The 18,496-nt window shown below is 39.7% G+C and overlaps 1 protein-coding gene across 1 annotated transcript in view; it reads left to right on the top strand.

Moving 5' to 3' along the window:
• The first annotated feature begins 17,595 nt into the window (after window positions 1-17,595).
• The window catches only part of LOC117709297 (cytochrome P450 2J4-like), a 32,820-nt gene continuing 31,919 nt past the window's right edge, over window positions 17,596-18,496 (top strand). The window contains 1 exon segment of the mRNA XM_034503587.1: window positions 17,596-17,811. Within this exon segment, the coding sequence (XP_034359478.1) occupies window positions 17,596-17,811 (216 nt within the window).

Consider the following 18,496-nt stretch of genomic DNA (forward strand, 5'->3'; position numbering starts at 1 on the left):
GTTGTTTCTATTACGCAATGTTATTCTTTATCTCTTCTGACTAGTTTGAATTTGAAATCTGTTTCATCAGTTATAAGAATAGCTATGCAAGCTTACTCTATTTCTTTTTCCTTTATAGATTAATTTTTTTCTTTAACCTTAATTTGTAGGTATCTATACCAATAAGATGTGCTTCTTAGAGACAGTACAAATGTTGATCTCTAACTTTAACTTAGTCAGAGGCTATGTCTCTAGACACTGTGGTCATATTCATTATTTTACTTAATGGCTATTTGAATGGAGTATGTCCACAGAATTGTGTTCTGTTCTTGATACTATTCAGCATAATTTAGTCTGTTATGATATTTTACTCTGTATGTTTTTGACTCATTAAATTATTAATTTTCAGCATTTCCATTTTACTGTATCAAATCCTCAGAAGAACTTGCTGCACATGTCTTCTGCATTGCTGACCTTTTCAACCACAGTGCTGATTTTCTCACTCATTTTGTTGACTTTTCCCTTTCTATTGTTGATTTCCCACTCTAGGTCTTTTATTGAATTCATTTGCTCCTTTATCTACTCCAGGTCACTTTTACTAGAATCTTTTTGCAATTTTTATGTAGCATTATGTGCCAGGAGCCATCTAGGAGAAGCTAAAATCCTCAGATGGTTCTGCAATGGACTGTAAAGCTATGATGGATTTGCTTCCTTATAAGCCAAGGAGATTGTGTGTAAGGAAAGACTCCTGATATTAATATGTTTTTCCTATTATTATAATATATAACAATCACTAGGTAATAACTGACTCTGTTGAGCAGATTTCTACAGAACTACAAAGATGTACTATCTTGTAGTGATACTATATAGACAAATAGGTAATGATTCTATAGAATTCCTGTTTTGACTCAAACAATTTTGGAAAAGAAGTTTTTAGAGATGGTCTTAGTCGTGTTGCTAGAAAGATGTAATAAAATTAAAGTAAAAGATAGTATGTACCCACTCCTCATAATAGTGACTGTCTTAGTCAGGGCATCTATTCCTGCACAAACATCATGACCAAGAAGCAAGTTAGAGGAGTGCTGGGAGCCAAATCCATGAAATTACCCACTGTTCTGGAAAGACTAATCAGTTAAAGTACAAGATCAAGAAAGGACATTTGCGGTGTCAGGTACCAGGAATTAAAAGAACATCTGTTATTTCTCAGAAGCTGGATACAATAATGGGATGGACTTAAGCAGTGACCCTTGCCTAAACTTCTCGTTTTGCTATGCCTTTATAACCTGCCACCTGATAATAAAATTTGAGAGCCTGATCAGAACCCTAGACTTGCTCTCCTTCTTTGTGTCTCTTGTCCCTTCATTCTTTCGCACCCCCCCCCCAGGTCATCATTGAATTCCTGGAGGGCTGGGGCGATTGGCACCCAATGTCAGGCATTTGGGTCAGGGGTCTGATCGAATGTCCCTCTTGCATCGACGTCCCTCAATCATAGGATCAGTGCTTCTCTGTGAATGTGAGAGAAGATTTACATTATGATCACCACAGATTTGCCCGCCCGTGAGACTGACTCGTTTAAAGTAAGATAAAGCAACGCAATCATGGGACAAGCATTAAGTAAGCATGATTTATTCTTAAAGGGTCTCAAAGAGCTCCTCAAGACATGAGGAACTCTGATTAAGAAAAAATATCTTAAAAAATTCTTTTATTTCATTGGTGATATTTGTCCCTGGTTCCCCCAAGAGGGGACTATCGATGAGAAAAGATGGGTTAGGGTTGGAGACTGCTTAAAAGATTTTTGTGGGACCTTTGGTCCTGAGAGAGTCCCTGTCTAGTCCTTTTCCTATTGGAACCTGATGAATGATATTCTTAAGGTCTATAAATAATGGCCAGACATCCAGGAGATAGTAAAAGAGGGAGAAAAAGTCCTACAATGACACTCCCGACCACCTTCTGTTTGTGAATCTGTTTCTATTCCCATGCCAGATTCAGAGACCCCTGCTGACCCCCTCTCCAAGGTTGCGACGGCCGAGGTGGTGCCTATACTCCCCCTACACACACACACACACTAACCCTTTTCCTTCCCTTGCAACTATAAAAACCTTGGCCAAGAATAGGCCTGATGATAGTCTTGCTCCCAAAGAGGCACCGTCTGTACAAGAGCAGACAGCCAAATATAATCCTGATGGGCTTCCCGTGTGTTCCTTTTTGCCTGGAACACCTCCTTATGCCACTGTTCTCCCATTCTGTGTCCCCATTCTCAATTTAGACATCTCAGATTCTACCAAAAAGCCAAACTCTGTAGAGAGGTGGCTTCCCTTAAAGTATTGTTACATAAAAAAGGGAACATTTACAATTGATAAAAGAACTTCAGCACTCAACCTTGAATTAAGCAATACCTCTCCCCCCACCCTGCACGCTTGCTTTTCTCAAGCAAGCAAAGAAAACAGAAACCTCAGAAAATTCTACAGGCTTTCCCTCTTTCCAAAATTAAGATATCTACTCCCTCCAAAAGGACAGTTAGAGGAGGCAACTTGTCTAACAATGAGAACAACAACCTTTCTGGCGACAAAGCCTCTGATAATGAAAATGAGGCTTTGGGAGATTCAGAGGGAGAAAAGGAAGAGGTTAAAGATCAACAATTTTGCCATCTAGGGTTTAAGCATGTAAATGACCTAAAAATGGCAGTGACGAATTACGGCCCTACATCTCCCTTTACGATACCCTTAATTGGAAATTTGAGTGATTGGTGGCTTGTCCACGATGATTGGTATTTTCTGGCATGTGCTACCCTGGCGGGAGGCGATTATGTTCTTTGGAAGACCGATTTTATTAAAAACTGCAGAGAAATAGCACTTTGCAATTATGAAAGTAAAACCTCAAAGAAGTGGACCAAAGCTAAGCTTTTGGAACAGAGCCTTTATGATACTAACGAAAAACAGGCTAAGTTCCCTCTTGACCCTCTGGCCCAAATTCAAAATATGGGCCTTAAGCTCTGGAAACGACTCCCTCCCAAGGAGTCAGCAACCACTATTCTAGCCAAAGTCCAGTCTGACAGTGTCCTGACGCCCTACAGCAGCTTCATCAGCCAACTTTACAGAACCAGCTGAAAGGCTTGTCAGGGGCAATGAAAATGAAAGTGCCTTTCTCAAACACCTTGTGTTCTCAAATGCAAACCCAGCCTGTCAGGCCACCATACGGCCCCACTGTAGAGATGGTGAAATTTTGATTATATAAAACTGTGCAGGCATTGGTTCAGCTCATGCAATGGGAGTTGCCATTGGAGCAGCCGTAAAAAAAACCTTACTCAGGGAGGCCACGCAAAAACTTGCTTTGATTGCAAACAGAGAGGGCATTTCTCTAAGGAATTCAAAACCCTAAGGCAGAACATACACCCCCTGCCTCCTTGTGTCTCCACTGCAAGCAAGGGAGGCATTGGGCTTCAGAGTGCCATTCCAAGACAGATGTACAAGGTAATGCCTTGCCTCCGAGGCAGGGAAACTTGTACCAGCCCCTGGCCCCCAACCCGAGACAAATACCTGGGTCTGTCAGGATGGTCCCTCAAACATAAACCTCTCAGACTCAGGCGTTGCTTCCCTCCACTGAGAACCACCGGCGGTGCAGGATTGGACCTCTGTCCTTCCACCGATACAATATTGACACCCGAGATGGGGAGACACGTTCTATATACTGGGATCTTTGTCCCCTTGCCCCCTAATACCTTTGGACTCCTTCTTGGGCATGCCAACTCCACTCTCAGGAGTTTAAAAACTTCCCCCAGAGTGATTGATAATGATTATACAGGTGAAATAAAGATCCTCGTCCACCTCTGGTCCTTTGACTGTGAAATCAGGACAGAGAATTGCTCAATTACTTTTGGTCCCCCTTAAAAATCCTAATCAAAGATTCCTTCAAGAGTCTAGGAGCTCTAATACCCTTGGTTCACCCGAAGCTTATTGGGTCCAACAAATTACCCAAGATAGACCTCTTCTTATATTAAAATTAGAGGGAAAGATTTTTGAAGGACTTTAGATATTGGAGCCAATGCCACAGTAATATTGGATAAGGACTGTCCTCCCTCCTGGCCCCTCTTGGCTTCTTGAACACATCTGAAAGGCATTGGACAAACTTCCGACCCTCAACAAAGTTCTAAGGTCCTTATATGGACAGATGAAGAGGGCAACCATGGTACTGTACAGCCCTATGTTGTGCCTGGTCTAACTGTTTATCTATGAGACAAAGATATACTTGCCCAATTAAATCTTATTATGTGTAGCCCCAATGAGACAGTTACTTATCAAATGTTAAAGCAAGGATTTCTACTTGTACGGGCACTAGGAAAACATTCATAATGGATAAAAGAGCCTATTACAGTGGCTGACTGTATTACAGTGGCTGACACTAATGGCTGTTGACATCCCTGTACCCCACACAGACAAAATTACATCTGATTAAATCTGATGAAGCTGTGTGGCTTGAAGAATGGCCATTAACTTCAGAAAAATTGGCTGCAGCAACAGCATGAGTACAAGAACAACTTGCTGCCAGCCATATTCAACCCACCACCTCCCCTTGGAACACACCTATTTTTGTCGTTAAGAAAAAAAATCTGGAGAGTGGAGATGATTACAAGATCTGAGAGAAATTAATAAAACTATGCTCACGATGGGGACCTTACAACCTGGATTGCCCAACCCTGTGGCTATTCCTGATGGATTCTATAAGATAATGATAGATCTTAAAGACTGCTTTTTCACCAACCCCTTACATCCAAAAGATAAGGACTGTTTGGCATTCAGTTTACAGGTGACCAATTTTAAAGGGCCCATGTACATTTCCAATGGAAGGTCCTGCCTCAGGACATGGCCAATAGCTCAACCCTATGTCAAAAATCCATGGTTCAGATTGTTGATCCCTTTAGACTACATTGGCCCTCTTTTTACATTATACATTATATGGATGATATTCTTTTAGCTGGGTCCAATGGCCCTCAGCTGCTTCATTGCTGCCAAGAAATTTCACAGAAATTGACAGAAAATGATCTCCAGATTGCACCTGACAAAATTCAGTTAACAGATCCCTATTTTTATCTGGGTTTTGAATTGTATCACCAAAAGATTGTTACTCAAAGATTCAGTTCAAAAGGATCATTTAAGAGCCCTAAAGGACTTTCAAAAACTCCTGGGAGACATCAATTGGATGAGGCCTTATCTTAAACTTAGTACTGGAGAACTTAAACCTCTTTTTGATACTCTCAAGGGAGATCCTCATCCCTCCTCCTGTCCTCCCTAACTCCTGAAGCAATTGTGTTGTTGAATTACCCATTCAAAGCCAGAGGATTACCTATGAGGAGCCTCTTTTGTTTGTTGTTTGTGACACTTCTCATACACCTACCAGAGTGTTTTGGCAGTGTGGCCCTCTCCTCTGGGTCCACTTCTCAGCTTCCCCCCCCAAAGTACTTGCCCCTTATACATCCTTGGTTGCTAACCTTATTCTTTTGGGACCCGAACAGAGTTGCCAGATTTTTGGTAAAGATCCTGATAAAAAAAATTATGCTGTATTCTAAAAATCAACAAGATTGGCTCATGCAAACCACAGATGAGTGGCCCATAGTTTCTTCCTCCTTTTTGAGAATAATTGATAGACATTACCCTGTTGATAAATTGCTTCAATTTGCTAAAATTCATCCTTTTGTTTTTCCAAAACTTACCTTCCCTCAACCAATACCAAATGCTTGCTTGGTGATTACTGATGGCTCCTCTAATGAAATTGTGGCTTGTGTTATGGATGGACAGGCTACTACTATTTGTTCCCCTTTTAAATCAGCCCAACTTTTGCAGTAATAAAGGTTTTTCAATTATTAATAGATTGCTCCTTCAATGTGTATATTAATAGTGCCTATATTGCTCATTCTGTTCCCATTCTTAAGAAAGTCCCTTATGGTAGACCTCTTTTTCTCCAGCTTCAAGAATTAATTGCCTCTAGATGCCACCCCTTCTTTATTGAACATCTCTGCACCCATTTCAACAATCTGCCTGGCCCCCTTTTTAGAGGAAATACTTTGCACAGATGCTGATACCTGCTTGACCTTTCTGGTGTTGATAAGCTCTGTAGAACAAGCCCCAAAAGGCCATGCCCTACATCATTTAAATGCCCAGACTCTTTACCTACTTTTTAAGATTACTCATGAACAGGCAGGCCAAATTGTTAAACAATGCCCCAGCTGTGTCACACTTTTGCCCATTCTCCACCTGGGCATTAATCCCAGACGTTTGGTTCCAAATGAAATATGGTAAATGGATGTCACATATCTTCCTGAATTTGGCAATCTTAGATTTCTTCATGTGACTATAGACACCTTTAGTGGATTTATTTTTGCTACTTCACATACTGGAGAGGCTTCCAAAAATGTTATAGCTTATGTTTTAAATTGTCTTTCCATCATGGATAAGCCTAAAATTATTAAGACTGATAATGGTCCTGGCTACACTGGAAAAACTCTTCAAGAGTTTTGCTGCCAGTTACAAATAAGACATACTGATGGCATTCTCTATAATTCCTAGGGACAAGACATTGTTGAACGTGCCCACCAGACTATCAAAAATACTCTACATAAGTTAAAGAAGGGGGAGTTATACCCCCAGAAGGAGTCCCCTAAAAATATTCTCCATTATGCCTTGTTTGTTCTCAATTTTCTAAATCTGAACACTCAGGGCAAATCTGCTGCCAAATGCCTCTGGCACCCTGAGACTAATAAACATTATGCCATAGTTATGTAAAAGGATACTCTTACCTTAAAATGGAATGGCCTTGACCCAGTTCTCATATGGGGCTGAGGATAGATATATTTGTTTGATACCAAAGAAGGCATGGCTAGATGGCTGCCAGAAAGATTAGTGAAACAAATAGATACCTCCACAAAACCAGACTCAATTGTAGAGAAAACAGATAACAATTGAGATCCAGGGAGGAGAGATCTCCCTGAGAATTCTCTTCTTCTTCCCTTTCTAGGATGAATATGATCCACCGGTGATGTTTGCTGTTGAAGGTTCTGATCCTGATGCTAGCCACAGAATGTGTAAGAACAAGTGATAATAATCCCCACCAACCCCTTAATTTGACCTGGCAAGTAATTAATGGAGAGTGTGACTCTGTGTGGAGCACTTCTCAGGTCAAACATCCTGGCACTTGATGGCCCAGCTTTTATCTTGATCTCTGCAAATTAGCCATAGGTGCCCTGCTAATTGGGACCTGGAAGGACATACAGATTTTCAAAAAGCTCCCTCCTCACCCTCTCCTCCTGGCAGAAAAGGCCTAGACCTTTGGGGCAGGTGTAGCACAAAAGATAGAAGGAGCATGTTAAGAGTGCTTCCCTTCTATGTTTGCCCTGGCTATCACCATAACCACTCTTTGAATTCACAGTGTGGAGGTTAAAATGAATTTTTTTGCCCCCACTTCCTATGTCTTCATTGAATTCCCCATAGCCTGGGGCAGGGGAGGAAAGAATTTATTCAGCTTACACTTGCACACTGCTGTTCATCACCAAAGGAAGTCAGGACGGGAACTAAGCAGGTCAGGTAGCAGGAGCTAATGCAGAGGCCATGGAGGAATGTTACTTACTGGCCTGCTTCCCCTGGCTTGCTCAGCTTGCTTTCTTGTAGAGCCCAGGGATGGCACCTCCAATAATAGTCCCTCCCACCCTTGATCATTAATTGAAAAAAAAATGCCTTACAACTAGATCTCAGGAATGCATTTCCTCAAGGGAGCCTCCTTTCTCTGTGATAACTCCAGCTTGTGTTAAGTTGACACACAAAACCAGCCAGTACGTTGACTAGAGGCTTTATACTAAGAAATACAGTAAGGTTTCATAATCATACTAAAAAGAGAAATAGACTTTAAACAAATTTATCTTTAAGAAAACCCATTTAGATTAAGGATAAAGTCACAGGTATGCACTATGATAAGGCAAAGCCATGAAAAACCTCTTGCTTTGAACTTATAACAAGCATATAAAATAAACTGCTGCTTTAAACTTAATATCAACATCCTTCTGTAACTCGCATTTTTATGTAACTTTTTTTAACTCTACAGTAATTTGCTAAAGATTTTTTGTATAAAAAGGTACAAAATGACTATATAAAAGAAATAAAGTTGGTGGTTGAATGGTTTGGCTTGGGAAGCTCTGGCCCATCCATGCATCCATGCATCCATGCATCCATGCATCCATGCATCCATGCATCCATGCATCCATCCATCTATCCATCCATCCATCTATCCATCCATCCTGCAGGGCTGTTAGCTTGTGCATGTGGGCATGGGTCCTGTTGGGCAGAGTTGTGGTTCCTGCATGGCTGCTGCCCCAGGTGGCTGGGACAGCATCTCTGGAGAGCAGAAGCATGGGAATTTGACTGAGTTCACTCCAAGTGGTGCCATGCCGACACTGGACTGAGAAGCTACTCTGCCCTGGTGTGGAGAGGTCTCAGCTTGAAGTCCCGCAGGGGCAGGGCTCCTGAGTGTGGTCTCTGGGCCAAGGTGGCTGACCCAAGAGGCTGAAGGTCTCCGTCTTTGGGCTCCCAAACACCGTTGGAAGCCACGGAAGAACAGAGACTGGGGGGCATACGGGCTGAACCGCCTGCAGCCAAGAGGGATGAGAGAAAAGCCCCAGAAGCACCCCGAGGGTAGAGATTCTTGGTTAAGGCAATCGCTTGGCTGGATAAAGGCTGGCTCGGCTAGCTTGCTTGGATTTGTGGCCTCCATGGTGGGAACATAGAGATGTCTTCTAGGCGGGAGATTAGGTGGCAGCGGCTCATTAGTTAAAGGCCTTCTCCACGGTTCCCCATGCTGGGGACATGAGGAGTCATGAGGAAGCCCATGGGTTTAAAAGGTTTATTGTCATGGTGGAAGGAAAGCGAATGTGGCTGCACCCCTGTAAGTCCAGGGCAGGCCTTTGGTTAAATACTGTTTGTAAGGAGGAGGGTTTGGGGAGGAATGCTTAATTGGCTATGCCCTCTGGCCTTCAGGTATTTCATTAGTATGAAAATCTCTTGAGGCTTGAGGCCTATAGTCATGCCCTCTATCTGTGCTGGGTGACACAAACCTCTCTTTGGGAGGGGCTGTGGAGCACTGAAACTAAGTGAAAGGAACCAGGGGCCCAAGAGCAAAGCCAAACATCTTCTGTCTCATTAGGGTCTGGGGTTTGAGGCTTGTACTCAACCAGGTGCCCAGCTGCCTCTCACAGCCCACTGCCCCACACCATCCAGATGTATATGTCTGTTTGTCTATATGTATATGTGTAGGTATATGTATATATGTAAGGGTGCATGAATATTTGTGGAGCTGATTGTGACAGATGTTAGGGCCTAGCCAGAATTGGGGGTGAATGAATGTATATGTGCCTGTGCATATTTGCCTAGATAAAGCATCTTAATTCTTTTCCTTTTCTTCCTTTCTGGTTCACAAAGAGTGAACTAGCTTAACCAGAGGAGCTTCTGACTGACTCACAAGAGAAAGGAGCACTAGCAATAAATTCTTTTACTTAATCCTCTGCTGTTTTACTATGAGGTGCTAAATTCCAGAGTTCATTTTCTAGCCTAGAGGACCTCAGGTAGGCAGGCCAGCTACCACTGCAAAGTACTTAGACTTCAGATGGCAACAGTTTTAATATAGAAAAGGCAATTCTAAATATCTCTAAGATCAAGTCTTGCCCTGCCAGATGCTCTTCCCCTTTCAGCTACCTTTAAGAGAGAACCAGAATGAACAGCTGAGGTTGTCCACTGGAAAATGTGTGCTTGTTTTGGTATCTTTGAGTTCATTACTTTAGGATTTAATGATTTTTTCAGAATCATTCGACTGGCTGGTATTTTTATATGTTCTGCATTTCTGTATTATAATTTATACTTTCTTGAACATCACTTCTGAAGTGTGTGAAGGTAACAGTTGCAGATGTTTTAGGTTACCCTATCATAGATACATAGTGTTCCAGAGACAGAGAGAGACAGAGACAGAGACAGAGAGAGACAGAGACAGAGAGAGAGAGAGAGAGAGAGAGAGAGAGAGAGAGAGAGAGAGAGAGAATCTGAAGCACAGTTACTGGGTCTTTAAAGTTTGTTTTCTCTTTAAGGCCTTCTGTTTCTATTCGTTGACTTCTTTGTGATGCACCCCAAAATGGACTTATTCTCACTGTGCTACTCCCACAAGCACTTTCCCTTTCTGTTCAGGGATGTCCTCACTGAAAACTAAAGAACTGCTTAATATCACTTATAGGTATTAAAAGGGACATATAGAATAAAATCAGTAGCACTTATTAGCTACACTATTTTCAGCTCCTTGTTTCAATTCTTACTCATGATAATTCCAAATCTAGCAAAAGAGCCTAGAAAATTTGTTGAGAACAGTGAGTGCCCAGCTCACTTTTAAGTATATATCAGATGTAAAATCTTAGAAGGTACCAAAGAGGTGAGTGATAATAAATATTCTGGGAAACACAAATTATATCAGGCACTTTGATAGACAACTGCAAATGTCCATTAATTTTCACAAAGGCCCTCTACATAAACAATGGGACTATGTGATGTCTGGAAGCTGGTGCAGATTTGTGCAAACACATATAGATTGCTGTCCACCAGACATCTGTGGAATGCTTTGTATGTCTCATGTCATTCAGTGTTCAGATACAGGGAGATACCATAAACATAGTGTGTACTATCAATACTAAATTTAATAATATTACCATCACTTATATAGTTACTATAACTGTTACTATTTATTATTACTAGAAGTCAGTAGAGGTAGAAATTATACCAATGTCTGTTTCATTTTAAATCTTGTTGATTTATATCGTGTTATGCTATCTGTTTAGTCTGTCACTTTAAGAATAATCAGGTAAACAATATCCAAGGAGACTTGAATCATGCCTTTATGAAATGAGGGGCAGTGTTATAGCAATTTTAAGGGTACTTTTTGAGGCACAACGAATAGTACCTGCAGGGGCATAGCACAGAAATGCTTTCATTGTGATCACAAGGATGCTGTGATTGGAGTACCTAGAAAAATGTGGACAGTGATAAAGATTTGGAGGCTTTCAACTCTGTAGGGCTTACAGATTTAAAAAAAAAAAACCACTATGTCCAATACTATGTCTAGGGACATTCCTTCAATATTGAAGGTCAGAATCAAGAATGTGTTTTTATTCATAGATATTCTTTCTAGAAACTATATGCAAAATAATTATAATGGCATACATAGTACAGTCAATAAAATTGTTGAATGCTCTTTGAATAACCTGATAGAGAGGTGGTATTGTACAACAGGGAACAGACAAGTCAGCTATTAAGAAGTGGTCTGAGACTCAATATATTTTGAATGGAACAGGAGAAATGTTGTTGAGGTAGATGAGAGGAAAACAGAAGCTGAACCCACAACATAACAGTAAAAATAAAAGGAATGGCAAGAGTATATATTGAAACATTGTAAAGTGGCACAATATTGTCTACATGACTGCCTTATTTTTCTAATCAGCTATGTAATGTTTTTTAAATAATGACATATATTCCTGGATCACTTCAAATAATTTTCAGAAACTAGAAAAACTGAAACTTTTTGTCTCTTGTATGACTGATGAACACAGGAGAGATTGGAACCCTGATGAGCCCAAGGACTTCATTGATGCTTTCCTCGAGGAAATAAAGAAGGTTAGAAAGAATCACTTGTATCTTTTTCTTAGAGACTGTGTATTTATTTAATAATTTAAATAGATCTTGCCGTAGGCTCCCATACTTTTGGGCTTTAATGTGGCACAGATTTACTCTCCTGTGTTCTCATGATTGGTAATTTCTGTTGTTCACACAATATTCTTTGAAAAAAAACAAACAAACAAAAAAAACAAACAAACAAAAAAAAAAAAAAAAAAAAAAAAGAGAAATCTATGACCCTTAATCGCCTAGGTCCTAAAGAGAATAGATCTTGTGATGTGGTTCTTTCCTCTATCTTTCAATTCCCAAACTGTAGCATCTCTTTTTCTTTGATCTCTTTGGTTTTAATTCTCAAGCCCCTTCTTATATGGATAGTGCAGGATAATAATTTGATCTCAAATTAATCAAACCTACAAAGTGTTTTAGCTCATCATGTAGCATGTGAAGGTTACAAAAATGAAGAGATAGATATCTTTGTGGATCAATCCTTAACATACCCCAAATAAGTGAAAAATTAGTAGTGAGATTAACTCAGGGATGTCATTAGAAATACAGGGTCCTGACTGTAAATACAGATATCGAAAGAGCTGTCCTGTGAACCATGTGACCCATTAAAGCCTTTTGAGCTTCAATCAGTGAGTGATGTAGAGATATGAACAGTGACCTAACCTAATGTGCCAGCGCTCACTGTCCAGCAGATGTTCTCACAATGAAGGTTGTGTTTCCTAATACTGTCTCCATAATGTGACTAAATGCTGCACAGAAGCCACAGTGGAATGCTTCACAAGGTTAATAAGTTTGCTTGATTATCTGGGGCAGTATCATGTCTCATGACACTGAGGATTAGGAAGGGAGAAGCCTGAAGTGTCCCTCTTGCCAATTCGGATCCAGAGCCAGTGCTAACCTGTCCTGGGTGTACCTGGCCAGACTGGTTCTAATTTCTTTGTCTTTTTACCTGGGTTTGTTTATCCCTTTGTTAACTGTTCACACTCTCTTCAATAAGAAAGCTGATAGATACAGAAATGTGGTCCAGTCTTCCTGTTTACAGAAAAAAAAAAGGAAAGAAAGTTTTAATTTTAATACAAAATCTTAGCTACATAATTCACTTATTTTATTTTTTATTTTATTATTTTCTTTGATTTTTATGAAAAACAGATTCTTTTCTCATATAATATACACTGACCTAAGTTTCACCTCCCTTTTCTCTTCCCAGTTCTCCAATTCAACTTTCACATCCTTTTCCTCTTCTCTCTCTCTCTCTCTCTCTCTCTCTCTCTCTCTCTCTCTCTCTCTCTCTCTCTGTGTGTGTGTGTGTGTGTCTCATCTGTCTGTCTGTCTGTCTGTCTGTCTGTCTGTCTGTCTGTGAACCTCTATACCCACTCCCATATACTGCCAGAGGAGACCTCTTGATGTCAACAGGGCAAGGGGCAAGACTCTAATGGAAGAGTATAGCAGAATATCATTATTGGTCCTGCTTGGTTCTATACTCAGTCTCTTTTAGTTTATGAATCAAATCTATGAAATGTGCACAGTCAAGAATTATGTCCACTTTTATATTCTAAATAAATGCTTTGTGTAATATTTTCTGAGACTGGTGAGAGAAACACAAGCAAATCTGTATTCATGGATTCCATAGGACAATGTTCCTCTAGGCCCCATTGATGACTATGTACATGCCTTCTCTTCACAGTGCAAAATCCTCTTCCCATAGGGACTTCATGTCTCACTCAGTTTAAACTGTTTTTTTTTTTTAATCTGTATCAACTATAAAATAAAAGCAGCAATATAGAGAGATTCACTGAGGATTAAGTATTCTCTCTTAATTACAGACTTCATTAGCAGGCACAATATCTCAGGAAACCATCACAGCATTGTAATTATTAGTAATTATGGAGGAAAAAAATTAAACATCTACTTTCATTCAGTAGGTAAACCTCGAACAAGAAAGAGGTTCTTATTTTAGATGATATACACACAGAAAGAATGGAACAGGGCCCATGTTTTTACCTTCAGTTCAGTTCTCTCTGGATTAAAAGCAAATTGTATGTGGCCTCCATAGTTATAGACCCTCCTAGTTTAAGATTCACTGATTTCATGTCCTATGTATCTTCTAGAATCTTGATGAATATCAGTCATCTTGACCAATAGCAAGAATCTGTGGTTTCTCACAGGCTTCCAGAGAGTTTGGTGGCTCGGCTCTTCTGGTTTAGTCTTACCTGCTGACTGCTGGCCTGTGATGGCCTCAGAGGAAGGGCAGAGTTCCCATAGCATTTCTTACCCTCTAGTAAACCAGCTGTGCATTTACATAGTAGTACTCATGACCCAAGAGGGAAGTCAGAAGCACACAAGCCTGTTGAGGCCCAGTTCTGGAGACAAGTCAAAAAGCCATCCATACAGGATTTGTCTGGAACAGTATCGCAATCACAGTGCACACAGGTGGATACAAGGATAGAGGATGATTGTCCCTGTTTTATTGTCATCGTCTCAATTTCTGATGGAGAAAAGTAAAATGCAGTTGCCTAGGGATGCTCAGTGAAAATGAGTGAAACTGAGAATGATGGACACACCTGAAAAAATTTACTTGATTAACAAAGCAAAGTGAATTTTTTAGTCACTCTGAGTTCTTTCCCATCCTGCTGCCCATTCTTGTCATTTCTAGGAGATTTAAAGGAAACCTCCTTGGTAATGTCAGGTATAAATGAAGAATCTCTTTTCTATGAAGATTTAACTAGAAGCAAATTTTTTTTTCTGTACCTTATCAATGAAGATGAAAACCTATGTTTACATGAAAATGTTCTTATTTAAGCTTTCTCTGAGTGGGTCAACAAACTCAACAGTTTTGTCATAGAAAAGGATGACAGGTTCTCTATTAACAAATGGTGTCATAGAACATAAAAGTTGGGTTCATCAAGATGATTGGCTAGATCTGAGATCATAATGGAGTAGACTTTGTCCTGTCAATCTTTCCACTTTCCAAATCTTCTTCAGTTTTTGAAACCCTCCATTCATAGTAAATCAAGGGATGTCATGTCTCCCAAGCTCAAACCACCTCTGAGGCACAAGTCATATGTTCCACCAAATAAATCATTTCCACCTTTACTAGCCTTGCAAACTGTAGTTGTTAAATGCATTCTGGGAAACTTATAGAGTTTCTGCCACAAATTAAATGGTTAAAAGGAAGACAGGAATAGATCAGTGAAGGTATAATTTCGAGAATATGCAAAGCCCTAGCTTCAGTGCTTACTGACTGTGGGAAGAGAAAGATAGAGAGATAGAGAAATAGAGAAATAGAGAAATAGAGAAATAGAGAGAGACATAGAGAGAGGATGAGTAAGTGATGTTTATGATCTAAGAAAAGAGAAAATGCTAGAAAAGGAAAAAGCAGAAATAAAGAAAATGAAATTATGTTAATCTAGTATAAACTCTGACACCAACATCTACATTGGTTTGTATTGTCAAAGGACAGACATGGTACATTGTATGTGTAAGTATTACAAGTGTGATTTACACAGTCATTCCAGAGATGAAATAACTTGAAATAAATAAATAAATAAATAAATAAATAAATAAAGAGCCTTTCATAAAGGCTCTGCTCCAAAATCAGTCTAATCATTTCAGTAAACTTTTATTCAGCTAGAACAACCAATCTGTAACATTATGCTTTGCTTTAAATTTTATATTATTGCTTTTTTCACATAAAATGTGTTATTTTGGAAGGATGGAAGATAATAACATGTCACTTAAGATAAATGATATGGTAGTACCACTGGTAGATTACTGGTCTCATGAGTATAATGTCCTGATTCGAACTTCAAATTTCCCACAACAATCTGAACATGTCAGTATATGCTTGTACTCCTCCTGTTAGATAGCCAGAAACAGGAGAACCCAGGAGCTCACTGTCCAGCCAGCCTACGCTGCATTGTAGAGATCTCGTCTTTTTTTCTTTAAAAATTGCTAGAAATTTTATAACAAAAAGTCTCCTATCTATTCAAAAATTATACCACAGTTTTGTTAGCACAATTTGTATTGAGATATCTTATTTCAAGAATAACTGGAAGAACTGCTGTGAATAATAACTACCTGGCTTTGAATATCTGGAGTCCATGTTCTTTATGATTCTATGGAAAGCTGATCAGACTTGCAATCGTTTACTATGAATTTTCTTGACATTTCTTCTTAGCATTCAACTGATCATGGTACCTTGCAGTGTAATAGGTGTACAATTACATGACTCCATAAAGTAATTTCTCTTGCTCAACCCAGTTGCCATGAGCTGTTTTGTCAGGTGGTTTCCACAAACACTTATTCCTACCCAAACATTTCTCGTTCTTCCTCCTTAAGCCTTTAGCACCCACTGGCTCATTAGCATTGCTTTTGATCCATGCAGTGCTCTTATTTTGCTATCAGTCCTTTTTTTCTCTTCCTGGACATCTTTAGTTCTTCTCCTCTTCAGGCCATATTAATCCATCAGGAATTGCTCTTTTGAGATGGATTTGTGTTGCCTGAGCCCCCATCTGTCTCAGAAAATTCAGGACACACACACACACTCTCTTTAAAAATTGTTTGGTTTAAAAGAGAAAGCACATGAAATTATGTAGGTAAAGAGGTGGGTAGGATCTGGAGGAGTTTGGGGGAAAGCATTGATCAATACATGTTGTCTTCAGTGCTCTACAGATAAGTAAAATGCTCTAAATGTTTGAAATCAATCATAAAAAGGAAAGAAGGAATAAAAGAGAGACTGATGAACCTTGGTGATAGAGGCATCTGCAATATTGTGAGAACCCAAAACTGCAAGGTTTCACTCTGTCCATGGTAATATTACTTCTCAGGAATGTTGCCACCACCGGAGAAATTTTTCTACAAACTAGATTCTTTTTGGGGATATATATAAATCCTAATTTCCAGAGCCACAAAAATGTTTAGAAGAATGAATTTCTAAAAAAGCAACTACCTTTAACAGGTCTTCTCAACACCACCACCCCCCCAAATAATATTCTTAATGAATTTTGGGAAATTCATGTAAGGCATTCTAATTACACACACTGTGCAACTTTCTCAGGTTTGCCCTCCAAACTTTTGACCTCTGACCCTAAAAATGAAAATAAAATGTACAACTCCAAGAGGCCATGCAAAGAAAAGTACTGCCCCCCACCCCCAGCAGCCATACATATGCAGGCCAGAATACAACAATTCTGAGAGCTACACTTTGGTGTGTCTATCAAGTATTTGAAGACTTCTCTTTATAGATTCCAATCTAGAATTTTCCTTTTTTTTTGAGAGTGGATGGTACAGGGGTTGTCAAAGCAGCCTTCTACATCTTGCTTTCTTAACCATGAGCATAGAATCATCTATTTCTTGGGAAAAATTAATTTCCTGGTCCTTTTCAGTCAGTTGTAGTGTGGATCAAATTATCTATCTGTTGTTTCACAAATTTAGTGAGCCTATTTAAAGCCCAGGGACCAAAAGAAATAAGCAGAAGTAACCCAATTAATAGCCCCATAATTGTAGGGAGTAGGGTTGACAACCATGAAGAGGTTGAAAACCAATTCTTCTACCAGCTCTCCTCTCTCTCTCTCTCTCTCTCTCTCTCTCTCTCTCTCTCTCTCTCTCTCTCTCTCTCTTCAAGGCTTTCTCTGACCTTTTTCATGCTTTCTTGAAATACAAAGAAATTCTTTCTTTCATACAGAGTACTTGGGGTAAAGGTGAAGAGGAGCAGAGGACACTGTTTATGCCTCCAGTATTATTCATAGCTGAGGATAGTGGCAGGGCACAGAGGGAGCGGGGCCAATAGGGATAAAGTGAGCATAGCAGAATACAGATGTTCTGGAAAGATATTGAGAGACAGGCTTTGTTAGGAAGGAACAGGGTGGAATTTAGCAGAGGCTGTCAGTACTGTCAGGGGACTGGCCCAGCTCAGACGTTCACTATGCTTGGCACTTTGAGCTCCCTGGTGGCTAAAATATGGTCCACAATCCATCTCTGGACTCTGCTGCTCACTCTTCTCACCTTGCTTCTCCTGGCTGACTAGCTCAAAAACAAGCGCCTCAAGAACTACCCTCCAGGACCCTGGCGCCTGCCATTTGTGGGCAACTTGTTCCAGTTTAATTTAGATGTATCACAACTGCATTTGGAGATCCAGCAGGTAAGAAAAGAAAAGGGTGTCTGGTTGTGTCATGACCCATTCCAGAACTGTAGAAACACCTGCAGGAGGATATGGCTGCAGGCTGATGTTTCACGTCTGTTAATTTAGCCAGTTTTTAATTGGACACTTTGTTTAAGAGAAATGTCTCTGTGCTAAAGACTTTATTATCTTTGAATGAACTATTTCCCTTGTTATTCAATTATGGTGTGACAACACATTATGCATCATTTCAATTGTTTTAAATCTGTTAAGGTTGATGTGTGAGTTGATAGTTCATCTTAATAAATAAGCACTGTTGCTTTAACAAATGTGTACACAAGTGCTTATTGCTCATTTAATTAGTTAATCAAACACTCAAGCACAAAACACACTCACATACAAATGGTTCTCTTGATGAATTTTCAATAATATCACTTATGAGTTATTGATTATTGTTTATTCTATGTCCTTGCTGAGTCTGCATATACTGACTTTATCAACTACAGGGAGATGTACATTGAAATCTGAAACACCACTAGGAGTTTGCCTGTTTGTCCCCAACTCTCCCTCACTCATTTCTTCAGTGTGTGTTTGTGTATGTGTGGGTTGTATACTTATTTGAAATCAATATGTAGTTGTTAGGTGGTTTTGGTGAAAAGATCATCTTTCTCTGTAATGTGATGTTGCTTTTTATCTGTAGTAATTT

The sequence above is a fragment of the Arvicanthis niloticus genome, chromosome 5, assembly GCF_011762505.2.
Source record: "Arvicanthis niloticus isolate mArvNil1 chromosome 5, mArvNil1.pat.X, whole genome shotgun sequence".
NCBI classification, from domain to species: domain Eukaryota; kingdom Metazoa; phylum Chordata; class Mammalia; order Rodentia; family Muridae; genus Arvicanthis; species Arvicanthis niloticus.